General features: G+C 45.9%; 1 protein-coding gene across 1 annotated transcript; it reads left to right on the top strand.

The window, feature by feature from the left end:
• The first annotated feature begins 1939 nt into the window (after positions 1-1939).
• On the top strand, positions 1940-23923 carry PSMC6 (proteasome 26S subunit, ATPase 6). Its single transcript, XM_082218927.1, has 14 exons — positions 1940-2100; positions 7880-7959; positions 8221-8260; positions 8546-8598; positions 9117-9184; positions 10710-10824; positions 12042-12129; positions 15327-15388; positions 15488-15611; positions 17411-17472; positions 20378-20498; positions 20593-20673; positions 22706-22777; positions 23424-23923. The coding sequence occupies exons 1-14, from the start codon at positions 2016-2018 to the stop codon at positions 23540-23542; spliced, it is 1170 nt and encodes a 389-aa protein (XP_082075053.1). The 5' UTR covers positions 1940-2015; the 3' UTR covers positions 23543-23923.
• The last annotated feature ends 2776 nt before the right edge of the window (positions 23924-26699 follow it).

Raw genomic sequence — 26699 nt, 5'->3', positions numbered from 1 at the left:
CTATACAGTGGTGCCTCGCAAGACGAAAAGAATCCGTTCTGTGATTCTCTTCGTCTAGCGGTTTTTTCGTCTTGCGAAGCAAGCCCATTGATGGATTAGCGGATTAGCGCTATTAGCGGCTTTTAGCGGCTTATCTGCTGATCGGATCAGCTGATAAGCGGCTTAGCGGCTTAGAAAAAGGGGGGAGGGGGAAAAAAAGCAGGAACTCGCAAGACATTGTTGTCTTGCGAAGCAAGCCCATAGGAAATTCGTTTTGCGAAGCACCTCCAAAACAGAAAACCCTTTCGTCTAGCGAGTTTTCCGTCTTGCGAGGCATTCGTCTTGCGGGGCACCACTGTATTTAGAAATGAGCAAACCAGTGATATTTGAGGGAGCAGGCTAGCAGGCGGGGCCCATGACTTACATCCTAGGAGCCTACACAACACAAAACATGGTTGCTGTATATAGGTTTTATTTTATTTGTTTTTTATCTTATATTTTGGAAATATACATCCAGTTTTCCCCCCTTTAATTTTTTTTGGGGGGCCTAAGAGAGTGGGGCCCTAAGCTAGAGCTTGTTTAGCTTATACGTAAATGCGGCACTGGAGGTCTCCTCATTTCTTGTGCCTGCCTTCTGAGTACATGCGACCGACCTCTCTAGAACGCATTGCAATACTGTATGGCTAAAAATGATATTGCTCAGACAATTGCTTATGGGATGCCAGGAGGGATGCTTTCGACAGCTATTTCAACGCCCTTTTGGCTAGGAGGAGCTGCTTTTGAAACCCCAGTGAGAATCTAAGAAGAAGAAAAGCTCCCTGGATCAGACCCTCTGGGGGTCTTTCCAACTCTACTGTGATTCCACCATTCTGCCCTCCCAGCAACCTCAGGCAAACGCCTTGCCCTGAAGCTAGCCAGTCTTCAGCTGCGATTCCCACACTGCAAGCGGTTTAGACTAGATGGCCCTGGGGAGCCCCTTCGAAATTCACATTTCTCCTACCCACAAGGTCACCTCCTTTTCATTTTTTTAAAATAATATTTTATTAAGTTTTATCAATGAAAAAGTTTAGAAAAATACAAAAACAAAAGAGGTACAAAACACAAGAATACCAAAATCCAAATTCAAAAAATACAGGCATTAAACACAAAAAGGAGAAAAAGAAAAGACACATATAAAAGAAAAGCAAAATTTCCCTCTTTCTTAATTTCTCATCTTTAGTTAACTTATTTTCCTGACTTCCTCACGTCCCCCATTTTTGAATCCCTTTTTAAAGGTCACCTCCTTTTCAGGGCGGGGGAATAAAAATTTATTAATATCCAAAAATAACATAACGGCAGAAGAAAAAATAAAAATAACAACAACCTCACACTGGAAGAACAAAACAAAACATCATGAACAAATTTTTAAGTCATAATTTTGCTTGACTTCCCTCCACTCTCCCTCTTGGTTCCATTATTAATAATAATAATAATAATAATAATAATAATAATAATAATAATATTTATACCCCGCCCTCCCCAGCCAGAGCTGGGCTCAGGGCAGCTAACACCAGTAAAATTACAGTAAAAACATAATAGGGGAAAAAACACCAATTTAAAATACAAGTTAAAATATAATTTAAAATGCAGTCATTGTTTAGTGCTTGTTTATATTCTTAGTAATCCAATTTTAAACCTTCTTGATCTTATTACAAGTGACTTTCAAAAGTTATACTAATGTAAATATCTATACACAAAGCTTAAAGGCTTTGCATTAGATTATACATTTATTCCAAATTCAAAGTCCTATTTCTTTGTGGGGTTTCAGGTTAACCCGCAAGGTCGCCTCCGAGCCGGCAGGGGGAGCTCTTCAGAGGCCGCCGGCCGAAGAGCTGCCGGAAGTCTAGGGCCGGCGGGATGAGCCATAGAGAGAGGAAGCCCCTCCCTCCTTCCTTCCCTTTCTTCGGTGTAATTTCCGCTCCCGGCGTCCCTGGCGGCGCCTGCGCGTGCGCAGTGCCCCCCTCCCGGCCGAGAGCCGCATCGGCCTCATCATCATCATGGCGGAGCCCCGAGACAAGGCGCTGCAGGACTACCGCAAGAAGCTCCTGGAGCACAAGGAGATCGACGGGCGCCTCAAGGAGCGTGAGTGGCCGGGGAGAGGGGCCTCCCTCGCCGGGCCTGGCAGGGAGGGAGGGGCTTCCTAGGCCGCCCCTCATTCCCCCTTCTCTTCCTTGGCCTGTATTCCTATCTGAGCACAGGAGGAGCTGCTGCGGAGGCCTCTGCTCCCGTCCCAAGGGGGTTGGGATGGATGGCCCCTGGGGGTCCCCCACACCCCGCCTTTTCCCTCCAAGCTGCTTTTTAAAAGAAGTTTTGGAGTCCAGAGTTTAAGCGATGCAAACCTAAAATCCGCTTGACAGGAGGGGTGGGGTGGTGAGGCTTATATTCTTTCGTTAATAATAATAATAATAATAATAATAATAATTTATACCCCGCCCCTCTGGCTGGGTTTCCCCATCCACTCTGGGCAGCTCCAACAGAATGTTAAAAGCACGATAAAACATCAAACATTACAAATTTTCCTCAACAGGGCTGCCTTCAGGTGTCCTCTAAACGTCATATACAGTGGTACCTCGGGTTACAGACGCTTCAGGTTACAGACTCCGCTAACCCAGAAAGAGTACCTCGGGTTAAGAACTTTGCTTCAGGATGAGAACAGAAATTGTGGCATGGCGGCAGCGGGAGGCCCCATTAGCTAAAGTGGTGCTTCAGGTTAAGAACAGTTTCAGAACCTCCAGAACGAATTAGGTTCTTAACCCAAGGTACCACTGTAATAATAATAATAATAATAATTTGTTATTTATACCCCACCCGGCTGGCTGGGCCTCCCCAGCCACTCTGGGTGGCTTCCAACAAAAGATTAAAATGCAGTAGTCCACCAAACATTAAAAGCTTCCCTAAACAGAGCTGCCTTCAGATGTCTTCTAAAAGTCTGGTAGTTGTTGTTCTCTTTGACATCTGGTGGGAGGGCGTTCCACAGGGTGGGCGCCACTACCGAGAAGGCCCTCTGCCTGGTTCCCTGTAACTTGGCTTCTCGCAGGGAGGGAACCACCAGAAGGCCCTCGGCGCTGGACCTCAGTGTCCGGGCAGAACGATGGGGGTGGAAACGCTCCTTCAGATATACTGGACCAAGGTCGTTTAGGGCTTTCAAGGTCAGCACCAACATTTTGAATTGTGCTCGGAAACGTACTGGGAGCCAATATAGATCTTTCAAGACCGGTGTTATGTGGTCTCCGCGGCCGCTCCCAGTCACCAGTCTAGCTTCCACATTCTGGATTAGTTGTAGTTTCTGGGTACAGTGGTACCTCGGGTTACTGCTTCCCCATAAGGGAATCTTAAGAGCCCCTACAGAATCCTTAAGTGGGTTCCCCATCAGTAGGAGAAAATAACAAGAGGCCAACCAGAGAATATTGAGACGCAAAGCAGCTAGTAAGACTGATCTTTATCGAACTGTTGCAACAGGGTGTTCCCCTCACACGCAGGAAAGGAGGAGGACCTCGAACAAAGGTGTGCCTGCCCTTATACAGTGGTACCTCGGGTTACATACGCTTCAGGTTACAGACTCCGCTAACCCAGAAATGGTACCTCGGGTTAAGAACTTTGCTTCAAGATGAGAACAGAAATCGCACGGCGGCAGCAGGAGTCCCCATTAGCTAAAGTGGTGCTTCAGGTTAAGATCAGTTTCAGGTTAAGAACGGACCTCCGGAACGAATTAAGTACTTAACCCAAGGTACCACTGTATAACCTTTTGGGCTTTTTGAAAATTATTTTTTTTAAAAAAGGACTGGGTAAACGGCATGATGTGTGGCAGGTCTTAGGAACACAGGACTTTTCCATCTGATCTAGAACCCTCTCTTCCATAGTAAATCCGCTAACCCAGAAAGAGTACCTTGGGTTAAGAACTTTGCTTCAGGATGAGAACAGAAATCGTGCTCCGGCGGCACGGCAGCAGCAGGAGGCCCCATAGGCTAAAGTGGTCTTCAGATTAAGAACAGTTTCAGGTTAAGAACAGACCTCCAGAACAAGTTAAGTACTTAACCCAAGGTACCACTGTAGAAGCTTCCCTAAACAGGGCTGCCTTCAGATGTCTTCTAAATGTCAGGTAGTTGTTTATCTCTTTGACATCTGGTGGGAGGGCGTTCCACAGGGCCGGCGCCACCACCAAGAAGGCCCTCTGCCTGGTTCCCTGTAACTTGGCTTCTCGCAGGGAGAGAACCGCCAGAAGACCCTCAAGACTGGACTTCAGTGTCCGGGCAGAACAATGAGGGTGGAGACGCTCCTTTAGGTATACTGGGCTGAGGCCAGTCTAGCTGCTGCATTCTGGATTAGTTGTATTTTCTGGGTCACCTTCAAAGGTAGCCCCACATAGAGTGCATTGCTGTACCTAGGACAATGACGGCGAACCTTTTAGAGACTGAGTGTCCAAACTGCAACCCAAAATCCACTTATTTATCACAAAGTGCCAACACTGCCATTTAACCTGAATACCGTACTGCGGTTGTAGTTACAGGTAGGCAGCCGTGTTGGTCTGCCGTAGTCGAAACAAACAAACAAAAATTCCTTCCAGTAGCACCTTAGAGACCAACTAAGTTTGTCCTTGGTATGAGCTTTCGTGTGCATGCACACTTCTTCAGATACATTGAAAAAGAAGTCACCACACCTGAGAAACACTGGAATGGAATGACTTCTGTTTCAATGTATCTGAAGAAGTGTGCATGCATACGAAAGCTCATCTCAAGGACAAACTTAGTTGGTCTCCAAGGTGCTACTGGAATGCAGTTTTAGTTTAAGGGGAAACAACAACTCATACATTAACATATTTTGTCTTAAAAGAAAACACAATAATAGAGCTTTTAATGATACAAACAACTCTTTATTGAAAGGTGAAAGTTTGCATTACCCTTGTTTGGGAAATCACGAAAAGGGAATTCCTCCCAGACAACATGGCCATTTTGATTATTTCCCTTCAAAAAACGCTTCTTTGGGAGATTTCGAAGCAGAAGCTGAATGGCCATCTGCCTATGAACTCTGTGCTGGGGCGATGGCACATGTGCCCACAGAGAGGTCTCTGGGTGCCCCCTCTGGCACACATGCCATCGGTTCGCCACCACTGTCCTAGGTTGATAGAGTTGGAAGGGACCCTCAAGGGTCATTCAGCCCAACCCCCTCACAATCTCAACTAGCATCACACATGGCAGCAGGTGGCCGTCCAACCCAGGCATAAAAACCTCCAGAGGCTGCAAGCTCCTCAGTTAGATGCTTGGCATTTCCGGGTAGGACTATGAAGCTTTGGAGAGCTACTTCAAGTTGCTGTTGGCAATAAAAATAAGAATAGTTAGTTGAGAGTCCTGAAGGGTTGGGCTGGATGACCCCCAGGGTCCCTTCCGATTCTTCGTTGTTTTGGTTTTTATTAAAGGTTTTCTTGTGTCACAAAGGTACCTACAGCGTCTGCTTCCAGCTGATAAGAGTTCTTTCTACAGATCATTCATATTCAGTGTGAGACATACAATGATATAGACAGCATTTACATTGGGGGAGAAAAGAGGTGGGGAAGGAGACATTGAGGGGAGAGGTAGTAAAGTTTCATTCTTCCATAAAGTGTACGTGTAAGGTTTTTGTGTCAGCGTCACATGGGCAGGTTGTATTTCTATTCATTTACAGTGGACGCTCGGGTTGCGAATGTGATCCGTGTGGAATGCACATTCGCAACCCGCAGCAGCACGTCTGCGCACGTGCGGGTTACAATTCGGCGCTTTTGCACACACGCGACCACCAAAACCCAGAAGTAACCCGTTCTGGTACTTCTGGGTTTTGGCGGGTCCATAACCTGAAAAAACGCAACCTGAAGCGTCTGTAACCCAAGGTACGTCTGTATTGGGTTTTGTTGGCAGTGAGAGAAATGGCGGGCAGGGCATGGTTGGTTGCCTATAGTTGACTGCAGTGGGTTTTGTCTGTGTGAGAGGGGGGGAGGGGACAGCTTCCAGTTCTGTGATTCCTACCCTGCCATTTCCCTCCAAGGAGCTCATAGACTTGGAAGGCACTCCAAAGGCCATCTAGTCCAACCCCTTGCAATGCAGGAATCTCAACTAGATCATACATGGCAGATGGCCATCCAACTTCTGCTTGGAGCCAGTGTGGTGTAGTGGTTAAGAGTAGTAGACTCGTAATCTGGTGAACCGGGTTCGCTTCCCCGCTCCTCCACATGCAGCTGCTGGGTGACCTTGGGCCAGTCACACTTCTCTGAAGTCTCTCAGCCCCACTCACCTCACAGAGTGTTTGTTGTGGGGGAGGAATGTTGGGAAGGGAAAGGAGAATGTTGGCCGCTTTGAGACTCCTTCGAGTAGTGATAAAGTGGGATATCAAATCCAAACTCCTCCTCTTCCTCCTCCTCCTTCACTTTGTAGAGTAGGCTATGTTACGGCCATGCAAGTATCTGTGGCTTCTCTAGATGTCAGGGACTGGGCAGTGATAAAGTGGGATATCAAATCCAAAAAAAACCCCTCTTCTTAAAAACCTCCAAAGGAGGAGAGTTCACAACCACCTGAGTTAGATGCCTAGCATCCCCAGGTAGGACTCTGAAGCTCCAGAGAGCTACTGCTACTCTCTGTTGACAATATTGAGCGAGGTGAAGCAGCAGTCTGGCTCAGGATAGGTGGCCAGTTCCTACTTTCCTGTGATCCCCTTGGAATGCCTTCGCCTTGGGTAGACCTGCCTGGTGGAGGAGGTGCTCTGAGAGATCCCTCTTTTCCAGCTCCCCCCTTCAGCAAAAAAGCAGGTAGGGTCAAGAGGCCCCTTATGTGCATGAAAAGGTGATGGGGGGAACACATGCTATTGGCATCTGTCTTGTCTCAAGAGTCAATGGAGTGTGCCTCTGGAGGTGAAGTCAAACCACTGGAGAATCACAGCACCTGTTGTGGCTGCAGAGACCGGTAACTTGTAACCGCTGCATCCTGCAATGTTTTTACTGCGTTTGCAGCACCAAAGTGACCTCCTTGGGACATTAGCCTGGGCAGTTTGTATGGAGCTCCTGGGCTGTCCAGGCAGCAAGACCCCGCTCTCGGCCTCACTGATGTGGTCCAAAGGAAAGCAGAGGAAGGCATTTGCTGCTAAAGCTCCATCTGTTCCAGTCGGTTCCTTTTGAAAGGCGGGGGTAGGGCGAGAACCTGTGGTCCTCCACATGTTGCCGGACCCAAACTTCCAGCATCCCTGACCATTGGCACAGCTGGGGGCCACAGGGTGGAGGGCCACAGGTGCCCTAGTCCTGCCTTGCTTTCTTTTCCAGTAGAACTTGCTTTCACATAAGTGTTCACAGGATCACAGCACACATTGGTTAGCAAAGCATCTGTGAGGGTCATTATGCCACGTTTGTTTGATTGGGGTGGGGGAGAATCAAAGTACAGTGGTGCCCCGCAAGACGAATGCCTCGCAAGACGGAAAACTCGCTAGACGAAAGGGTTTTCCGTTTTGGAGGTGCTTCGCAAAACGAATTTCCTATGGGCTTGCTTCGCAAGACGAAAATGTCTTGCGAGTTCCTGCTGGTTTTTTTTCCTCCCCCCCCCTTTTTCTAAGCCGCTTATCAGCTGATCCGATCAGCAGATAAGCCACTAAAAGCCACTAATCCGCTAATCCGTCAATGGGCTTGCTTCGCAAGACGAAAAAACCGCTAGACGAAGAGAATCACAGAACGGATTCTTTTCGTCTTGCGAGGCACCACTGTATAAAGAATTGCACTTTCTAGTCTGCCTTGTGCACATCTGAAAATAACATTTTACAGCTCCTATGTGATCATTTTGTCCGAGGGGAAAAATAGAGCACTGATTTAGGACATGCATAACAAGTTTTTTCAATGTTTCTTTGTCTGTAGTAAGGGAACAGCTGAAGGAGCTCACCAAGCAGTATGAAAAGTCTGAAAATGACCTCAAGGCTTTGCAGAGTGTTGGACAGGTGAGTGCTTATATATGGATAGGAATGTGTCAGTAAATGAGCCATTTGGGTGGGGTTCCTTAGCATCTCCAGTTTTTCTTGGGTTAAATGGGTTTTTTTCTGGGGCCCTAAACAGTTTATTAGATTTCCATATATGGGTCTGGATTCAGAACGTCTGAGGGTACTGTGGTGAATGAACTTCATGTCCCTTTGTGGGACCCAGATAGGCAGGATTCTTGTTGTTGGTCAGTAGGTCTAATATTTTTTCTTTTTTAAAAACAGATCGTTGGTGAGGTTCTTAAACAGTTAACAGAAGAGAAATGTGAGTTCATTAAGAGGGATATTTATTAGTATATTTACTGATTGTTTTATTAATTTACTGGTGCATTTAATGTTTGTTTTGTTAATTTAGTAAGTTACATTTTTGCCACATTTCAAGGCACGCTGACAAAATAATTTAACAGGGCAAAATGAAAAGCCAAGTACGAATAGCGCAGCACCACTGGTGCATCCAGCGCTGTGAAAATGTTTTAGCAACATGTCCTTTTGCAGCCACAATTGCAGAAAAATTTAAATACTGCCATGTGCTTTCTTTTGCTGCTTCCAGTCATTGTCAAAGCAACAAATGGACCAAGATATGTTGTCGGCTGCCGTCGTCAGGTGAGCATCCTGCGGTTGAGAATATGGGTCTTAGTCTCTCAGATCATAACTCAGACGTGCACAGACTTTAGGGCTGTAGCGCATGCATGGGCAGATATGACTTTTTGACACTCAGCTCGTTCTTCCCTTTGGTGAGTGCCATAAATTGCTTGTGAGAGTGTGGACTGGGAGAGATATTGTCGTGATGGTACTATCCCTGTCCTGAACAGCACCCCTTGATACTTTGATACTTTAATTGGCTTAGATTTCAAACAACTTCGGAGAGTAAAATCTGTAAAACAGGGCCAGTTCATATCAGAAAGTTGGCGAGTCGCCTCATTTGGTTTGGATTCAGCTCTGGAGCTGACAATGCCTGATTACTAGTGTGGTCGGAGCTGTCAGTTTCTGACAGCACCGTAAGAAACGACTTCTTTTACACTTAGCTTTCCAAATAATAATAATAATAATTTATTATTTATACCACCCCCATCTGGCTGAGTTTCCCCTTAACAATTGCCTTCCTCTCCTTTTGCATTCAGCTCGATAAAAGTAAGCTGAAGCCTGGGACAAGAGTTGCACTGGATATGACCACCCTAACTATTATGAGGTAAGGTCTTTTCATCAAGTGGGCGGGAAGGGAGAGTGGGATGGAGGAAGCCTGCAGTGGAGCTGCTGCAAAGTATTGGCCACAGAAGCATTTGCAGCAGTTCTCAACCTGTGGGTCCCCAGATGCTGTTGGACTACAACTCCCATCATCCCTGAGCTCTGGCTAGGGGTGATGGGAGTTGTAGTTCAACATCTGGGGACCCACAGGTTGAGAAAGGTTGATTTAGGGGCTATAAAAACCCTTTTTTTAAAGGATGTTTGTTTAAAAAACAACAACCTGTGTTTCAAAGTCTCACTTGCTCTTGGTGCAGAAACAGAACTGGGCATTCCAAACCAAGGGCTAAGATGGAGTATTTTCTTACTTGATTAAATTTCCAAGGGTATTGAAGCATTTGCTTCCACCTGCTTCCTTTGGCATCTTGATTTGGTACAGTGACAATCAGAATGGAAAGCAGAACCAGTTTTCTACCAAAACTCAGTGCGTCGTAGCACGTGGTGTGCCAATCCGGGAATAAAAGTGGGTTATAAAGCATATTTGGTGAACAGGGTAACATTAAGCTTTTTGGTTCAGGAGGCACAGTATAAATTACAATATTATTATTATTTTGGCACTCAGCTCAAAAAACATTTCCATTACACTATTTAAATCTTGGAAGCACGGTATTCCTAATGCAGGCCATATCCGTGTGTGGTTGTGTAGAGATGCCAGAAAGCTCATGATTATTGGATGGACGTTGCAACTAGTAATACCAGACATAGGGGGAACTACCATAAGTTTAAATCAAGTGCTAATCTTAGTTAGCATCACAGAAGGTATTAAAAATAGCTGTAAAATTTGATGGTGGTTTTTAAAATATTTGCAAAGATGACATGAAGAGACACCCCCCCACCCCATTAAAAAGAGTAGTTACTGAATCAGCTGATATATATGTTAACCAATGTTAAATAAAAACTTCATTAGTTTTCTAGGATCATAGAGCAGGGGTCAGCAACCTTTTTTAGCCGTGGGCCGATCCACCATCCCTCAGACCATGTGGGTGGGCCTGACTATAGGTTTTTTTTTGGGGGGGGGGGAATGAACGAATTCCTATGCCCCACAAATAATCCAGAGATGAATTTTAAATAAAAGGACACATTCTACTCATGTAAAAACACGCTGATTCCCGGACCGTCTGTGGGCTGGATTGAGAAGGCGATGGGGCTGGATCCGGCCCCTGGGCCTTAGTTTGACTACTCACGCTCATGGAGTTAGATGGGTTATCCAGTCCCTCCTCCTGCTTTTAGCAGGATTTCCCATGACAGAAGGTAACTGCATTGTCCCTGACTGAATGTTACCCAGCCTATTTCTTAAATATCCCCAACGTGTAGATCAAGCCTTCCCTACCCCCAAGGCAGTCAGCTTACTTGGGTATCTTCGTTTTTATACGTGGCTTACAAACTGTGGGTGGTGGAAAGGGTGGGAAGTTGTTTTAGAGGGGCTTTAGAAATCAGCGGGTGACATCAGTTGTATTGCTTCTCCAATTTAGATATTTGCCAAGAGAAGTTGATCCCCTTGTTTACAACATGTCTCATGAAGATCCTGGAGATGTATCTTATTCCGAGATTGGAGGATTGTCGGAACAAATCAGGGAACTAAGAGAGGTAATTGCCTGATTCTTTATTGGTCTGAATGATGGATATGTTTACCTTGTTGGCAGGGAAGACATTTAAGTCTTTGGTACAATTTGGTCGTAGCGCTGGGTTTCAGAACAAGCATGCACACTTCTTCCCTGCTGTCAAGCCAGTTCCTTTTTTTTTATAAGATATTTATTAAGAATTTTTGGATATAAGAAAAAAATGAAAAATAAACATACAAAATAATAAACAGTTAAAAACACACATTAATTTTCAATGACATAACTTCCATACCCTTATTTCCTCCGACCTCCTCATACTTCCCTTCTTTGTATTCCAGTTCAATTTGTTAGTTCAGCAAATCCTTACCATTAAACTTTTACCCATTTATAATCCTTTTTTCATGTCTCCTAGAGCATTACAGCTGGAAACCATTTAGTTTCTATCCAACATCTTTCTAACATTCATTCATTTTACAATATTTCTTTAAATAGTCCTTAAATGTCAAACCAGTTTCTCTTCCCTTTCCTGATATCCTCTAATCCTAGATTGGTGTGATATCTAAGTTGGGCAGCATTGAATAAATCATTGCTGGCCTTGGTAGTTCAGCATTAGTTTCTGCTAGCCAGCTGTGGACTCCCCTGCCACCATCAATTTATCGATACAGAACATTGTCTGATGAGCCTAAAGCAGCTCAGGTTTATGTAGGATATTCAAGTTGGCTTACACACCATTGCACAAAAGTCTTGCATACAACAGAAAGTAGCATAGACAGTTGACTTGTTTTGGAGTTGTGTTCACCTGGTTTAGAGTAGACCCGTTGTAATCAATGGACATAACTAAGCTAGGCCCATTAATTTCAGTGGGAATATACTGAACAAACATAGCTGAATACCACTAAATTTCAACCATGGTTTCTTTAACAAAACTCTGAGTTGACACAAAATTGTCCCATGGTTGTCCTACCTGAATTTGAGGTGGCCAGACAAATCATGGTTAGGGAAAGGTGGCAGGTTCAGACATATGGAAAACAAGCCAAGGTTTGTAAACCAGCAAAACCACTACAACATTTTGATTTGTAGATGGGCAAACAACCCATGGTGAAGCTATGTTTCAGTGATCAAACAAACCATGTTTCAATAATCTATGACTTGATGAAACCATAGTTCATCATTAACGTGAACCAGGCCTTTGTCTACCTTCTGTTTTGAATCCAAGGCACGTTTTGTTACTTCTCTTCGCAGGTTATAGAGTTACCACTGACAAATCCAGAATTGTTCCAGCGTGTGGGGATTATACCTCCCAAAGGCTGCTTGCTGTATGGCCCACCAGGTTGGTGTCTTTGGTCTGCTTGCCTCTTGACTGCTGAACAAACAGTATGACTCTTGGGAGATTTCATGCCGCATCAACTGCTCTGTGGCAATATTCCTTCAAGTAGCAGTGGGTGGGTGGGTGTGAAGGGGGGGGGTGTCACATTTTTAGGAGCCAGCAGATAGAGTACTGAAATGGAGGGGTTACATTTTAAACACCGGCATTGTCGGAGACTTCCGGGTTAGCGCCATCGCCGAATGGCGGACTCCCTCCGAGCTCCGGAGGGAGTCGGCTCGGCAGGGGCTGGGTCCTACCGCGCCGGCGACGCGGGGACCCCTAGAAACCACGGGAACGGATCCCGTGGACATGGTGACTCGGCTGGCACCGTTATCGCCCTCCCGGCTCGTGAAGGAGCCTTTTTAAAGGCTACGGATCGGGCGCCGGGGAGTGGCGTGGTGCTTTGAGTCCTCCGCTTCCCCTGCCGGGCGCAGCCGCATGCCATCCGGCGGAGAGCGCTGGCTTCTTCCAAAGGAAATTCGGACAATTGATCAACAACCCGTGAGTAATTGGGCAACCGGGCATAAAAGGAGGAAAAAAGAAATTTTTTTCCGGATTTGGCACGAGCGGGAGGGGATCCAAAAAAGGAAGTCAGTCCCCTCCCTGATTGTAAACATGCTAAAACAAGGACTGAGAAACCAAGATCTATTCAGAAGCTTATTGATGACAAAAATTATCAACTCCACGATGTGAATTATAAGAACTGTGCTGGAGGAGAGGAGTCGAGGGTGAGGAGAAAAAAGCAACCCCCCCCTGGGAACCGGGGCGATTCGGATAGCCTGGCGAAGAGAGATGAAGATTTTGACAGCTGTCAAAGGAGCTGTCAAAACTGGAAAATACAAAGAGGACTTTGTTACAAGTTTTTTGTTGGTTAATTTTGTTACAATTTGATACAAATATGGATATAAACTGTCGGGGAAAAAGAAACAACAAATTGACTTTTGGATTAGAGGATACAAAGTTATTGTAATCCCTCTAGAGGGGTTTCGGGACATTACAAGTGTCGTATGTGGAAAACTACTCTGGGATATGCACAGGCCTTATCTCCTGGGAAAGCTGCAGAACTGAAATATTATTTTGTCTACAGAGGTGACCATAATACAATAGAATTTTCTATTGAAGCAAGAAAGGAACTGGACGTAAGTCTTTGTCCCTGAATAACAAACCTCTGTAGAGACATTAAATTTTGGAACAAGAATGTTTTGACAGCTGAACAAGACAGAAACCTGAGAAACCAAGAAATAAAAGAGCAAATGACTGAATTACGACACGGAAAGAACAACGGGAGGAGCAACAAAAGATTAAAGGAAATTAAAGGCCTCTATTAGATTGGATTTTTGAAGCTAAACATTATTAAAACAACCAAATCTGAAGAAACCAACAAGATGGACTGAGAAAAATCTGGCTGTGGACTTAAGATCTCCAGGCCGACAACATACAGACAAATGGACATGGGGAATCAAAACCGGGGAAGGGAGGGGGGAATCTTAGAATCCAAAGGCTTTGTAACCAACTTTTTGAACTTTTCTATATTTTCTATCTGATATTCTTTATAACTTTGATATTATATGTTTCTGTTTTTTCTTTTCTTAGAGAGGGGGAACTCATGGAAGGAATGAGAGCTGATCTTGGGGGAAAATTTTGTTCTATTATAAGATGAGAGTGATGTTAAGATGGTGTAAATTTAAATTGGTCTGTGAGTAAAATATATTAGGTTTAAATTGGGAAGGAGAACTTGTGGAACCAACTTAGGGAAAGGGGAATACAGTCGGGAGGGGAAGGAGGAAGTCCCAGAAAGAAGGTTATGAAAAGAAGGGTCTAAACTAGCCTCTCTTTTTCTTTCTTTTCTTTATCTTTCTTATTTTCTTATTCTGTTATTATTGGAAATTTTAATAAACATGATTATAAAAAAAAAATAAACACCGGCATTGTCGGAGTTATTCCAGCCCTGTACAAATAATGCAGTAATTTCGTGTCTCTTAATCCCTTTTGAAATGCTCTTTGAATGCCATTATTCTATACATTTTTAATCACATTGTTTCGTAGAATTTATATGTAGCTTGACTGTAAAAAAAACAAAAGAACTCATAGCAGTTGTGCCTCTATTGTCCCATGAGCTCATAATAGCAAACATGAGTTTTCCCCCTTTTCTCTTCAAAACAATCCTCCTAGAATCTTAGAGTTGGGGCCACGAGGATCATCTAGTCCAGTGTTTCCCAAACCTGGGTCTCCAGCTGTTTTTGGACTACAACTCCCATCATCCCTAGCTAGCAAGACCACTGGGCAGGGATGATGGGAATTGCAGTTTGAAAACAGCTGGAGTCCCTAGTTTGGGAAACACTGACCTAGTCCAGCCCCCTGCAGTGCAGGAAGCTGTCACTCAACATAGGGCTCGACCCATGGCCTAGAGAATCTCTTGCTCTACGAACTCTGCTGTCCCTCAGGGCTAGCTCAGTCCTGGGGGGTAGGTCAGGCTGAGAGAGGGAGGTGGGGAATGAATCTTCCAGGTGAGGTTTAGTTTATTCATTTAAAAACATTTACAGTGGATGCTTGGGTTGCGAACGTGATCCGTGCAGGATGCACGTTCGCAATCTGCGCGTGCGTGGGTTGCGATTTAGCGCTTCTGCACATGCGCAAAGCGTGATTTAGCGCTTCTGTGCATGCACAACTGTCAAAACCCAGAAGTAACCCGTTCCATAATCTATAACCCAAAAAAACGCAACCTGAAGCGGCTGTAACCCGAGGTATGATTGTATAGGCCGCATTTTCGTCCACTTCCTAGCCAGCCATAAAAGCCAACCCAAGAATACAAGTTTTAAAACCAAAACAACACACCCATCCTTCTCACAGGAATAGCAGAGGCAGAAAAACATAATTAAAGGTAGTCACAGTCCAACCAATAAGCATCAATCCTGGAAGGCCAGTTGAACAAGATAGAAAGTCTTAAACCCTATGACACAGGACTGATAAGGCTTAACGGGCAGACTTGATTAAGGGGCAGGCTCACCCGGAGGGAATGAATGGAAATTTTGAGCATGGGTCTCTGGTCAAAGGCCTACACTGCACCTGTAACACGATGTTGCTTTGTACGTTTTTTTAAATATATACCTCTTGCCACTTGTTTTCACTGCTTCTTGATGCAGCGTGTATTCTCCACGCAGGTACGGGGAAAACTCTCTTGGCCAGAGCTGTTGCCAGCCAGCTTGACTGCAATTTCTTAAAGGTAAAACAATTTCTTTAAGATTCCTTTCCAGAATCTTAAAGCAGACCTGTTTGATCTGCAGCAGCCCCCGCTCATGCTACCTGTAACAACTTTCCGCAGGTGGTGTCTAGTTCCATTGTGGACAAATACATTGGCGAAAGCGCCCGGTTGATCCGAGAGATGTTCAACTACGCCAGGGATCATCAGCCCTGCATCATTTTCATGGATGAAATTGACGCTATCGGTAAGGCTGAGCAGCTCAACAAGAAGCCCATCAAGCTTTCACCCCCGCACCCCCCCAACCAGCTGCCCAAAGAACTGCTCTGCTTACCTGTACTGCACTTTGCCTACACGTAATGTAGCTGATGGGACTCAGGTGGCGCTGTGGGTTAAACCACAGAGCCTAGGACTTGCCGATCAGAAGGTCAGCGGTTCGAATCCCCGCGACGGGGTGAGCTCCCATTGCTCGATCCCTGCTCCTGCCTACCTAGCAGTTTGAAAGCACGTCAGAGGTGCAAGTAGATAAATAGGTACCGCTCTGGTGGGAAGGTAAACGGCGTTTCCATGCGCTGCTCTGGTTTGCCAGAAGCAGCTTAGTCATGCTGGCCACATGACCCGGAAGCTGTACGCCGGCTCCCTCGGCCAATAAAGCGAGATGAGCGGCGTAACCCCAGAGCCAGCCACGACTGGACCTAATGGTCAGGGGCCCCTTTACCTTTAAGGTAGCTGATAAAGTTTTCCTACAGGTGAGCAAGAGTCAAGACCAGGGAGATGCAGGAAGGGCGGCTGTGCCAAAAGCCTTTACACCAGGCATGTCCAAAGTCCGTTCCGAATTTGGCCCGCCTATCGATTTAAGTTCATGTCCTTAAAAAAAAAGCTCATCAACTTTGCTCGGCCCTCATGTATGTTCGCTTCATCAGATCTGGTCCTCTTTGCAAAAAAAAAGTTTGAGCACCTCTGCTATACACCAAACATACGAGTGCAGATGTGGAGGACCTTAACCCCAGGGGCTAGTCCTCTCTCTGGTCCTCGGGACTCTCCCCAGACCATCCCACACATTAGATGCCACACTCCTCGCAAGTCCTGATTTGCCCTCTTCCTCAAGGGCTTTTTGCTTGTCCTTGCACTGCCCCTTGCCTCAATTCTGCATGGTTTGGATGTAGGCTATTGTACAAAGACAAACCCACTTTAGGCTCTGGCCACACCACTGGAATGTGGCCCCAAAAGTTTACCCGTGACGGAAACGTGGGCTGAAAAGAACCCCCCCCCAAAAAAAAAACCACCTTGCAGAGTCTTCTGGCACCTGACAACTAGCAGCTATACTGTATTATGACATCCACTTTCGAAGGCTGGAGCTGTGTAAAGGTAAAGGGACCCCTGACCATTAGGTCCAGTCGTGACCGACACTGGGGTTGCGGCGCTCATCTTGCTTTATTGGCCGAGGGAGCCGGCGTACAGCTTCCGGGACACGTGGCCAGAATGACTAAGCCGCTTCTGGCGAACCAGAGCAGCGCACGGAAACGCCGTTTACCTTCCCGCCGGAGTGGTACCTATTTATCTGCTTGCACTTTGATTTCAAACTGCTAGGTGGGCAGGAGCAGGGACCGAGCAACTTGAGCTCACCCCATCATGGGCATTCGAACCGCCGACCTTCTGATTGGCAAGTCCTAGGCTCTGTGGTTTAACCCACAGCGCCACCCACGTCCCCCTGGAGCTGTTTACTTGGAGCTTAATACAGTATGTCAGTGGGACAGGGGCTGAGGGTAACCGCATGAAAGTAAAACTAATTTACTCAGGTAAGTACCTGAAAAAGGTATTGCCTCCCCAAGACCTTATGTTACCCAGAAGTTGCTTTTGAGTGATCTCTTGAAGGGAACCTTCCAAACCCCCTTTCTGTTGTTTTCTTTTGCCTAGATTCTATACAGAAACCTTGCACCTCAGGTTGCAACTTGACTTTTTAACTCCCCTCGCTCCTTTCATGAGCTGCCCTGCGTGGTGCCCAGGGAAAGGGTCTGACTTCTTTCCCGCTGATTTTCTCCTTAGGTGGCCGTCGTTTCTCGGAGGGCACGTCAGCTGACAGAGAGATTCAGAGAACTCTAATGGAGGTAACACTTCTCTGAACTGGAGCCAGTCGTCTTTCACGTGTACACAAACATCTTTGTAATCCTAGGCAGGCAGCAAAAAATGTGAGACTTAAGGATCAGTTGCTAAGATGAAATAGCTGAACGGTGATGTTGAAATTGTTTGCAGCTGTTCACCACTGGTGCCTCCTGAAATCATTTATGTGAGGAGGTCTTTTCCTTGGAAGTAGACAACGCCAAAAGCTGCACATACTGAACAGCTCCTGGCATAAAGCAGCCATTCTGTGTCTGAATTGCAGTCCCATCTCCATGTCTAGACTAGAACCTTGGACTAGAACCATGTCCAAGACTAGAACCTTCACACGTGTTCTTTCTGAGTAAACGATAGAGCCACCGTTCTCCTGGATCCTAATGTCATGTCTCCATTGCTGGTTTCCATGGGTTTATAATAACTAATTCTAGTTAGAAGACAACTGAAGGCAGCCTTGTTTAGGGAAATTTCTTATGTTTGATGTTTTATCGTGTTTTTAATATTCTGTTGGGAGCCGCCCAGAGGGGCTGGGGAGGTCAGGCCATATGGGCAGGGTATAAAGGTAAAGGTACCCCTGCCCGTACAGGCCAGTCGTGACCGACTCTGGGGTTGCGCGCCCATCTCGCTTAAGAGGCCGGGGGCCAGCGCTGTCCGGAGACACTTCCGGGTCACGTGGCCAGCGTGACGAAGCTGCTCTGGTGAGCCTGCACCAGCGCAGCATACGGAAACGCCGTTTACCTTCCCACTATAAAGCGGTACCTATTTATCTACTTGCACTTAAGGGTGCTTTCGAACTGCTAGGTGGGCAGGAGCTGGGACCGAACGATGGGAGCTCACCCCGCTGCGGGGATTCGAACCGCCGACCATACGATTGGGAAGTCCTAGGCACTGAGGTTTTACCCACAGCGCCGCCCGCGTCCCATGGGCAGAGTATAATAATAATAATAATAATAATAATAATAATAATAATAATAATTTTATTTATACCCCGCCCTCCCTGGCCAGAGCTGGGCTCAGGGTGGCTAACACCAGTAAAATTACAGTAAAAACATAATAGAAAAAAAAAACCAAACCAATTTAAGATACAGGTTAAAATGCAATTTAAAATGCAGCCTCATTTTAAAATTTGCCCATAGATCAAAACCATAAGGGGAGGGAAAACATAAGGGTCAGACTGAGTCCAAACCAAAGGTCAGGCGGAACAGCTCTGTCTTGCAAGCCCTGCGGAAAGATGTCAAGTCCCGCACGGCCCTAGTCTCTTGTGACAGAGCGTTCCACCAAGTCGGGGCCAGTGCTGAAAAGGCCCTGGCCCTAGTTGAGACCAACCTAACCACCTTGCGACTTGGGACCTCCAAAATGTTGTCATTTGTGGACCTTAAGGTCCTCCGCGGGGCACACCAGGAGAGGCGGTCCCGTGGGTACGTAGGCAATTGTTGTTGTTGTTGCAGAACAGAAAATGTTTATTGAATATATGGGGGGGGGGCTGTGTACACATGAAAACGTTGGCAGCATTAAGATAAATTCCAACAGTGTGAACAAGTTTTGATGGATGTATTAATGAAATGCCGAATGGTTTAGTTTATGGAAATAATGCAGGGATTTATGAAATGCAGATTGAACCGTGGAAAGAGGAGAAGGGAAGTCATTGACATTTTAAGGTAGTTTAATGAATATTTTGAATAGTAAAATAAAAATTATACACAAAAAAGAAGGGCTGCAGAACAGCAGCTCTGATAGAAAGCTGCCTTATACTGAGTCAGATGATGATGATGATGATGATGATGATGATAATAATAATAAATTTTATTTATACCCCACCCTCCCCAGCCAGAGCTGGGCTCAGGGTGGCTAACACCAATAAAAATTCAGTAAAAACAGAATAAGAAAAAAAGGAAAAAAATAAAATACAGGTTAAAATGCAATTTAAAATGCAGCCTCATTTTAAAAGTCAAAACCATAAGGGGAGGGAAACATAAGGGTCAGACTGAGTCCAAACCAAAGGCCAGGCTAAACAGCTCCGTCTTGCAGGCCCTGCAGAAAGATGTCAAGTCCCTCAGAGCCCTGGTCTCTTGTGACAGAGCGTTCCACCAAGTCGGGGCCAGTACTGAAAAGGCCCTGGCCCTAGTTGAGACCAATCTAACCACCTTGCGACTTCGGACCTACAAAGTGTTGTCATTTGTGGACCTTAAGGTCCTCCGCGGGGCATACCAGGACTACCATACTTCGGTATGGTAGATTTATTGCTTTATTGTTCGGCGCCCAGCCACGCTTCCCCTGGGAACCGTAGATCGTAAAGCAATTAGCGGAGTTACACAGCGGCGTGTGTCGAAAGAGCAGTAAAAGAGTCCCAAACGTTTCTTCTGTCCTAGTATCTCTTTATTGGCACAAAAGTAGCGTCTTTACAAACTCCAACTTCCATCTGATTCAAGCTCCATCTTCTCCCTGTGCTTGCAGCGACGCAACAAACTGCTTTCGATTTCCACTCAGTACACAGCACTCCAAGCTGCTTTCGTCACGTCCTGGCTTACTTCCCTTGTAAGCCCGTCCCCTCAGTCCCGAGGCATAGAAGGTTAACCCTTCACTACATCCAACACAACCTAACCACCTTGCGACTTGGGACCTCCAAAATGTTGTCATTTGTGGACCTTAAGGTCCTCCGCGGGGCAGACCAGGACTACCATACTATTCGTCTGTTCAGCTCAGTAGTTCAGACTGGCAGCAGCTCTCCCGGATTCCAGGCAGGGATTATTCCCAGCCTGAAGCTGGAGATGCCAAGACAAGACTGGACCTGGTACCTGCTGCATAGATGCTGCCCCACACTGCTCCTCTCAGCCCTCTCAGTGGGGCAAGTTCTTTGCCGATTAACCAAAGCTTTTGTTTTCTCGCCACACGTTCCAGTTGCTGAACCAGATGGACGGATTTGATACTCTGCACAGAGTTAAAATGATAATGGCGACAAACAGACCAGACACTCTGGATCCGGCACTGTTGCGTCCTGGAAGACTGGACAGGAAAATCCGTGAGTATTGAGTTTCGGTAGGGTTTGCATTATCCTGTGCCTCCCCTTCGCTTGCGTAGCTTTCGAAATTAACATAGCTTCTCCCCCCTTCTAGATATTGATTTGCCAAATGAACAGGCCAGGTTAGACATACTGAAGATCCACGCCGGACCTATAACGAAACATGGGGAAATAGGTAAGTCCCCACCCAGGGCTTCACAGGTGCATCTGGGAGGGGGCTGGGCTTTGCATATTCAAGTCTGTTTCCTGTAACAGATTGTAAATTTCCAGCTTGGTCTTCTGCAGCAAAATTTTATAATAATAATAATAATAATAATAAATAAATTTTTATTTATACCCCACCCTTCCCAGTTCAGAAAACCGGGCTCAGGGCGGCTAACAACAAATTTAAAACACTTAATTGATGCAACAAAAAACAGCATAAAATACAGTATAAAACATGAACAACAATAAATTCAGAATTCAAAAATCAATTTAGGGGGGAAATCCATCCAATAAACATTAGATGATCACCAGGGCTAGCTGGCTAAGTTAGTCCTGTTTGGGTCAGCGAGGAGACCAGGGGAGAATTAGCTGTGGGATCCCAGAGCGGGTGATCTTCATGAAAAGGGGAGAGGGAGGGAAGGAAGGGGAATGAAAGATCAGGCTAAGTTCAAATTGAAAGCCAGGCGGAATAGCTCTGTCTTACAGGCCCTGCGGAAGGAGGTTAAATCCTGCAGGGCCCAGGTCAGAGCCATCACTGAGAAGCACACCTTAATAACTACAGTCCACGAAAATTTGTGCCATCATAAATTTGTTGCTCTTTAAGTTGCCACAAAATTATTTGGGTTGTCCTGTTCACAGAAGGATGTTGGAACTGCCCCCTCCCTACCCCCCCATACTGCCCAGATCTGTTCTGGGAGTTCCCCCAACTCTCCCATTGTGGACATCAGGCAGTTGACAGCTGGCCAGCCACAAGGGTGTGACGAAGAGATCACCTCTTCCACCAGGGGGTGGAAGAGATAACAACCTGGCCCACCAGCCGTATCTGTTTCCCACTCGTGCATCGCACCATACCGACCCACACTTATTTTTAGTGCTGATGGAATAGTGAAGCTGGCACAGCCAAAGAAACATTTTGTTATGGTGGCATCATGAATAGTATGTTGTATCAGGTTGTCTGACCTGCTCCTGATCTTACTTGTGAACTCCGGCTGCTGAACAGACTCTTTGAGTGTTGTATTGCTTGGTTTTTTGGGGGGACGGGGGTTGAGGGGAATGTTACTGCTGTTTTTTATACCTTTGTTCTCGAATTCAATCCATTCTGGAAGTCCATTCGACTTCCAAAATGTTCGAAAACCAAGGCGTGGCTTCTGATTGGCCCTGGAAACAATGCTGACTGCCGAAATGGACATTTGGCTTCCGAAAAACGTTCGCAAACCGGAACACTTACTTAGGTTTGCGGAGTTCAAGAGCCGATTTGTTCATCAGCTAAGCTGTTCAGGAGCTGAGGTTCCACTGTATTGATTTTTTGTGTCCTTATTTTGATTAATGTGGAGATACAGTTATACCTTTAGGTTACGTTTTTTCAGGTTGCGGACTACCAAAACCCGGAAGTACCGGAACAGGTTACTTCCGGGTTTCAGCAGTTGCACATGCGCAGAAGTGCCGAATCGCAATCCACACATGCACAGACGTGGCTGGCGAATGCTGCGGGTTGCGAACGTGCATCCCGCACAGATCACATTCGCATCCCGGGCATCCACTGTAGTTCAATTTGATTGTGTACTTTTTAATCTTTTATTTATAGTTTATGACTACTACTGTTGCGTTTTGAATTATGTTACTTTTGTTCATGTTGTGAGCCACCTTTGAGCAGGGTTTTAACTATGGAAAGACGGCATGCAAATAAAACGATGAACGGGTGGGAGTAAGATGAACCTTCTGGATCAGGCCAGTGGCCCATCTCGTCCAGCCTCCTGTTCTCACAGGGGCCACCAGGTGCCTATGGAAAACCCGCAAGCAGGATCCGGGCGCAAGAGTTTCCGGTAACTGGAATTCAGAAGCTTTGCTGCTTCTGAATGTGGAGGCAGGACAGAGCCACCCTGGCTGGCTTGTTCACACATCAGGACTGCTGCGTCAGTCAGAAGCAAAGAGTTCTGATTTTTGAAACAGGTTTTTGCTCTTAGTCCACAATTCCCATTAACCCAGGAATTTTTCTTTTATAGATTATGAAGCAATTGTGAAGCTTTCCGATGGTTTTAATGGTGCTGATCTGAGAAACGTATGCACTGAAGCAGGTAAGGAAACGAGATCTTTGTGACATCACTTTCCATTTTCCTGATCCCTTGGAGACTTATTAGTAAAGGTAAAGGGGACCCCTGACCATTAGGTCCAGTCGTGGCCGACTCTGGAGTTGCAGCGCTCATCTCGCTTTATTGGCCGAGGGAGCCGGCGTACAGCTTCTGGGTCATGTGGCCAGCATGACTAAGCCGCTTCTGGTGAACCAGAGCAGCGCACGGAAACACCGTTTACCTTCCCGCCAGAGTGGTACCTATTTATCTACTTGCACTTTGACTTGCTTTCGAACTGCTAGGTTGGCAGGAGCAGGGTCCGAGCAACAGGAGCTCACCCCGTCGCAGGGATTCGAACCGCCAACCTTCTGATCGGCAAGTCCTAGGCTCTGTGGTTTAACACACAGCGACAACCGCGTCCCGGAGACTTATTATAAAGCTCAAATAATTCATGATGTGTCACAGTTATGGAAGGAGGAGCATATGCATGGCTATAGCTCATGAAGGGGAGCCTTAACATGCTTGTAGGGTCTGGATTGCGATCGTAACGTTGCAATTAAAGCTGAAGCACAGAGAGTTGCCTGCACGAACCTTATTGCGCCCCTTTCCTTCTCTCTGACAGCTTGATTCCCAAACTCTCGTGTCTTTGCAGGGATGTTTGCCATTCGTGCCGATCACGACTTCGTGGTGCAGGAGGACTTCATGAAGGCTGTTAGGAAAGTTGCCGACTCCAAGAAGCTGGAGTCTAAGTTGGACTACAAGCCCATCTAAGCATGACCACGTGGTTAATGGCTGGCTGAGACTGCATGGGAAAATATGGGGCTTGCGATAGGTGAAATGAGAAGCAAAAGTATCCCTTGATTGTGTTTTTATTACAAGTGTCTGCATTGCGCCAGCGAGCTTGCCAGCTGTTTGTATTAGTGGTGCTCCTGCTGCTGGGAAGCTCATGGCAGCACCCTGAACCCAACATGGCCTTTGTTACAGTCCCGTTCTTAAGCGCAGAGCAACATGTGTCCTCGTACAAGAACCTTACAGAAAAACGTACAGCTGGTTTGGTTCGGCAGATTGTAAGGCAGTGCATTTCTTATTTTATATCATTTAACTCCCCCACCCCTTCCCATTGAAGAATTAAATAAAACGTGTTTAAATCCAGCTTCCGTCGTCTGTTTTTTCCACAGTTTAGAGCAGAGTGGTATTTGGCCCTCATGATACAGCTTACCAGCATCGTGTTCAAAATCTGAAAACACCTTCATTTTCTTTATACTAGTGTTTCTTGTTATTGTTTAGTCGTGTCCGACTCTTCATGACCCCATGGACCAGAGCATGCCAAACATTTCTGTCCACTTCCTCCCACAGTTTTCCTCAACTTCATGTTGGTAGCTTCGAGAACACTGTCCAACCATCTCGTCCTCTCTCGTCCCCTTCTCCTTGTGCCCTCCATCTTTCCCAACATCAGGGTCTTTTCCAGGGAGTCTTCTCTTCTCATGAGGTGCCAAAGTCTTGGAGCCTCAGCTTCACGATCTGTCCTTCCAGTGGGCACTCAGGGCTGATTTCCTTAAGAATGGATGCGTTTGATCTTCTTGCAGTCCATGGGACTCTCAAGAGTCTCCTCCAGCAGCAGAATTCAAAAGCATCCATTCTTTATAGTCCAGCTCTCACTTCCATACATCACTACTGGGAAACCATAGCTTTAACTATACGGACCTTTGTCAGCAAGGTGATGTCTCTGCTTTTTAAGATGCTGTCTAGGCTTGTCATTGTTTGTCATTGAGGGCACAAGGAGAAGGTGACGACAGAGGACGAGATGGTTGGACAGTGTTCCTGAAGCTACCAGCATGAGTTTGACCAAACTGCGGGAGGCAGTGGAAGACAGGAGTGCCTGGCGTGCTCTGGTCCAGGGGGTCACGAAGAGTCGGACACGACTAAACAACAACAACAACAAACCACACATTATCAGACAAACACCGTATTAATGAAAATAACGTAATTGCACAAGTAAAATTGCACAAATTAATTATAAATATATTATTCTGACTGCGTTGCTACAGCTCCCAACAAAAAACAGTAACAACACAATACAACATAAAATGCTAAAAACTTCATAGCTGCACAATTGTTCATCTAAAAGCCATTTCCAATTTTTTTTTAAAAAATAAAAGAATTTCAGTTATAGGAAATAAAGTGATGAAGAAACTGAAAAAGAGGTAGGAAAAAGTGCAGAAAATACAGTAAGAAAGTAGTTTAATGTAAATATAATCAGCTTTCAATGCTTGAGTAAAGACTGAAAGGGCAGCGATGATAGTAATAATAATAATAATTTATTATTTATACCCCGCCCATCTGGCTGGGCCTCCCCAGCCACTCTGGGTGGCTTCCATAGAAACCAAAAATACAGTAAATATCACACGTTAAAAACTTCCCTGAACAGGGCTGCCTTAAGATGTCTTCTGAATTTCAGGTAGTTGTTTATCTCTTTGACATCTGGTGGGAGGGCGTTCCACAGGGCGGGTGCCACTACCGAGAAGGCCCTTTGCCTGGTTCCCTGTAGCTTTGCTTCTCGCCATGAGGGAACCGACAGAAGGCCCTCGGCGCTGGACCTCAGCGTCCGGGCAGAATGATGGGGGTGGAGACGCTCCTTCAGGTATACTGGATGAATTCTGAGACATATTTTCTGTGTATGTTACCACAGGAGCAACAGACGAAGCACGTTGTTAAAACACACCAAAAACGAAGGGTTGTGTGTTTGTTAAGGCAGGCAAACTCTGCTTGGCGGAGCTGCTTGGTTGGTATCCAGCCTGTGGGCCATGAAGTGACCTATATTTACTGCCCTGAATTGTGCGCGGAAACGCATGGATGATGGAAACGGGTGAGCACAATATATGGAGCGTCCTTGGGATTGGGATGCTGAAATCGGGGACTCGGTTTGATCTCTGAAACGAGCTGAAGCCGTTGTTACAAGGGCAATAGATACATAGGGAGGAAAGTGAATAGGGGCTGTTGGGTCTCCCTTTGGTACCATACTAGGATTTGATGGGGCCAAATGTGGGAAGAGCCAGGAGAAGAAAGGAAAAGCCTGTGTTCACACATAGTTAAAGAAATTCGCTCCCACAAGACGTTGCGGTGGCCAGCATGGATTATTTTTATTTATTATATTTGTACAGTGGAACCTTGCTTCCCGAACTTTTATCTATTCCAGGAGTCTGTTCGATTCCTGAAACTGTTCGGCCACCAAGGTTCCTGGAGCAAGTCAGAAGCCATGCTGGGCATTTGGCTTCCATAGAATGTTCAAAAACAATTACTTCCAGTTTTCGTTCGGGAGCCGGAACGTTTGGCTCCCAAGGTGTTGAGGAACTGAGGTTCCACTGTATACTGCCCTATGCCCACAGGTCTCTGGGTGGCTTACACATCACTTGGGAAGACAGGCGAACTAATATCAGTGTACAGTGGTACCTCTGGTCACGAACGGGATCCGTTCCGGAGACCTGTTCGCAACATAAAAAGGTATAAAATGGAATAATAAAAACAGAGGAGCCATAACTGTAGCTAGCCCAGATGTTCTGATAGCTTCCCCATTATTATTATTTTGTCTAACCAGTCCTATGCACCTGGTACCTACAGTGAAGGAAAAACGCCCTGCGTATGCTCAGTCGCAGCATTCGTGCAATTCATGCTTGAGGAACTTTTACATTCTCGTGCCAAAACGTTGAGCATGCACCAGGGAGGGTTAGGGCATACGTTCAACGTTTATTTATTTATATTAAATTTCGACACCGCCCTTCATCCAAGTATCACAGGGCGGTTTACGATATAGCATTGCAACATTGGCAAGTCCCCATAAATAGCTAATCCTACAGCCCTAGAATGCGCCTTGGCCTTGCCCCAAAGAGAAGCAAATCTGGCAAACTTTTACTGACTTGACATTTGCTGG

Source organism: Podarcis vaucheri (genome assembly GCF_965113315.1).
Source record: "Podarcis vaucheri genome assembly, chromosome: 1".
NCBI classification, from domain to species: domain Eukaryota; kingdom Metazoa; phylum Chordata; class Lepidosauria; order Squamata; family Lacertidae; genus Podarcis; species Podarcis vaucheri.
The sequence above is the reverse complement of the archived record's forward strand: the minus strand, read 5'-3'. Positions and strand labels throughout refer to the sequence as shown.

Excerpts from the sequence above, each read along its gene's own strand:
- PSMC6 (XM_082218927.1), top strand. The coding sequence starts at position 2,016 with ATGGCGGAGCCCCGAGACAAGGCGCTGCAGGACTACCGCAAGAAGCTC. Across the intron at positions 7,960-8,220 it reads CTTTGCAGAGTGTTGGACAG|ATCGTTGGTGAGGTTCTTAA; the intron begins GTGAGTGCTTAT and ends TTTTAAAAACAG. Across the intron at positions 12,130-15,326 it reads CTTGCTGTATGGCCCACCAG|GTACGGGGAAAACTCTCTTG; the intron begins GTTGGTGTCTTT and ends TTCTCCACGCAG.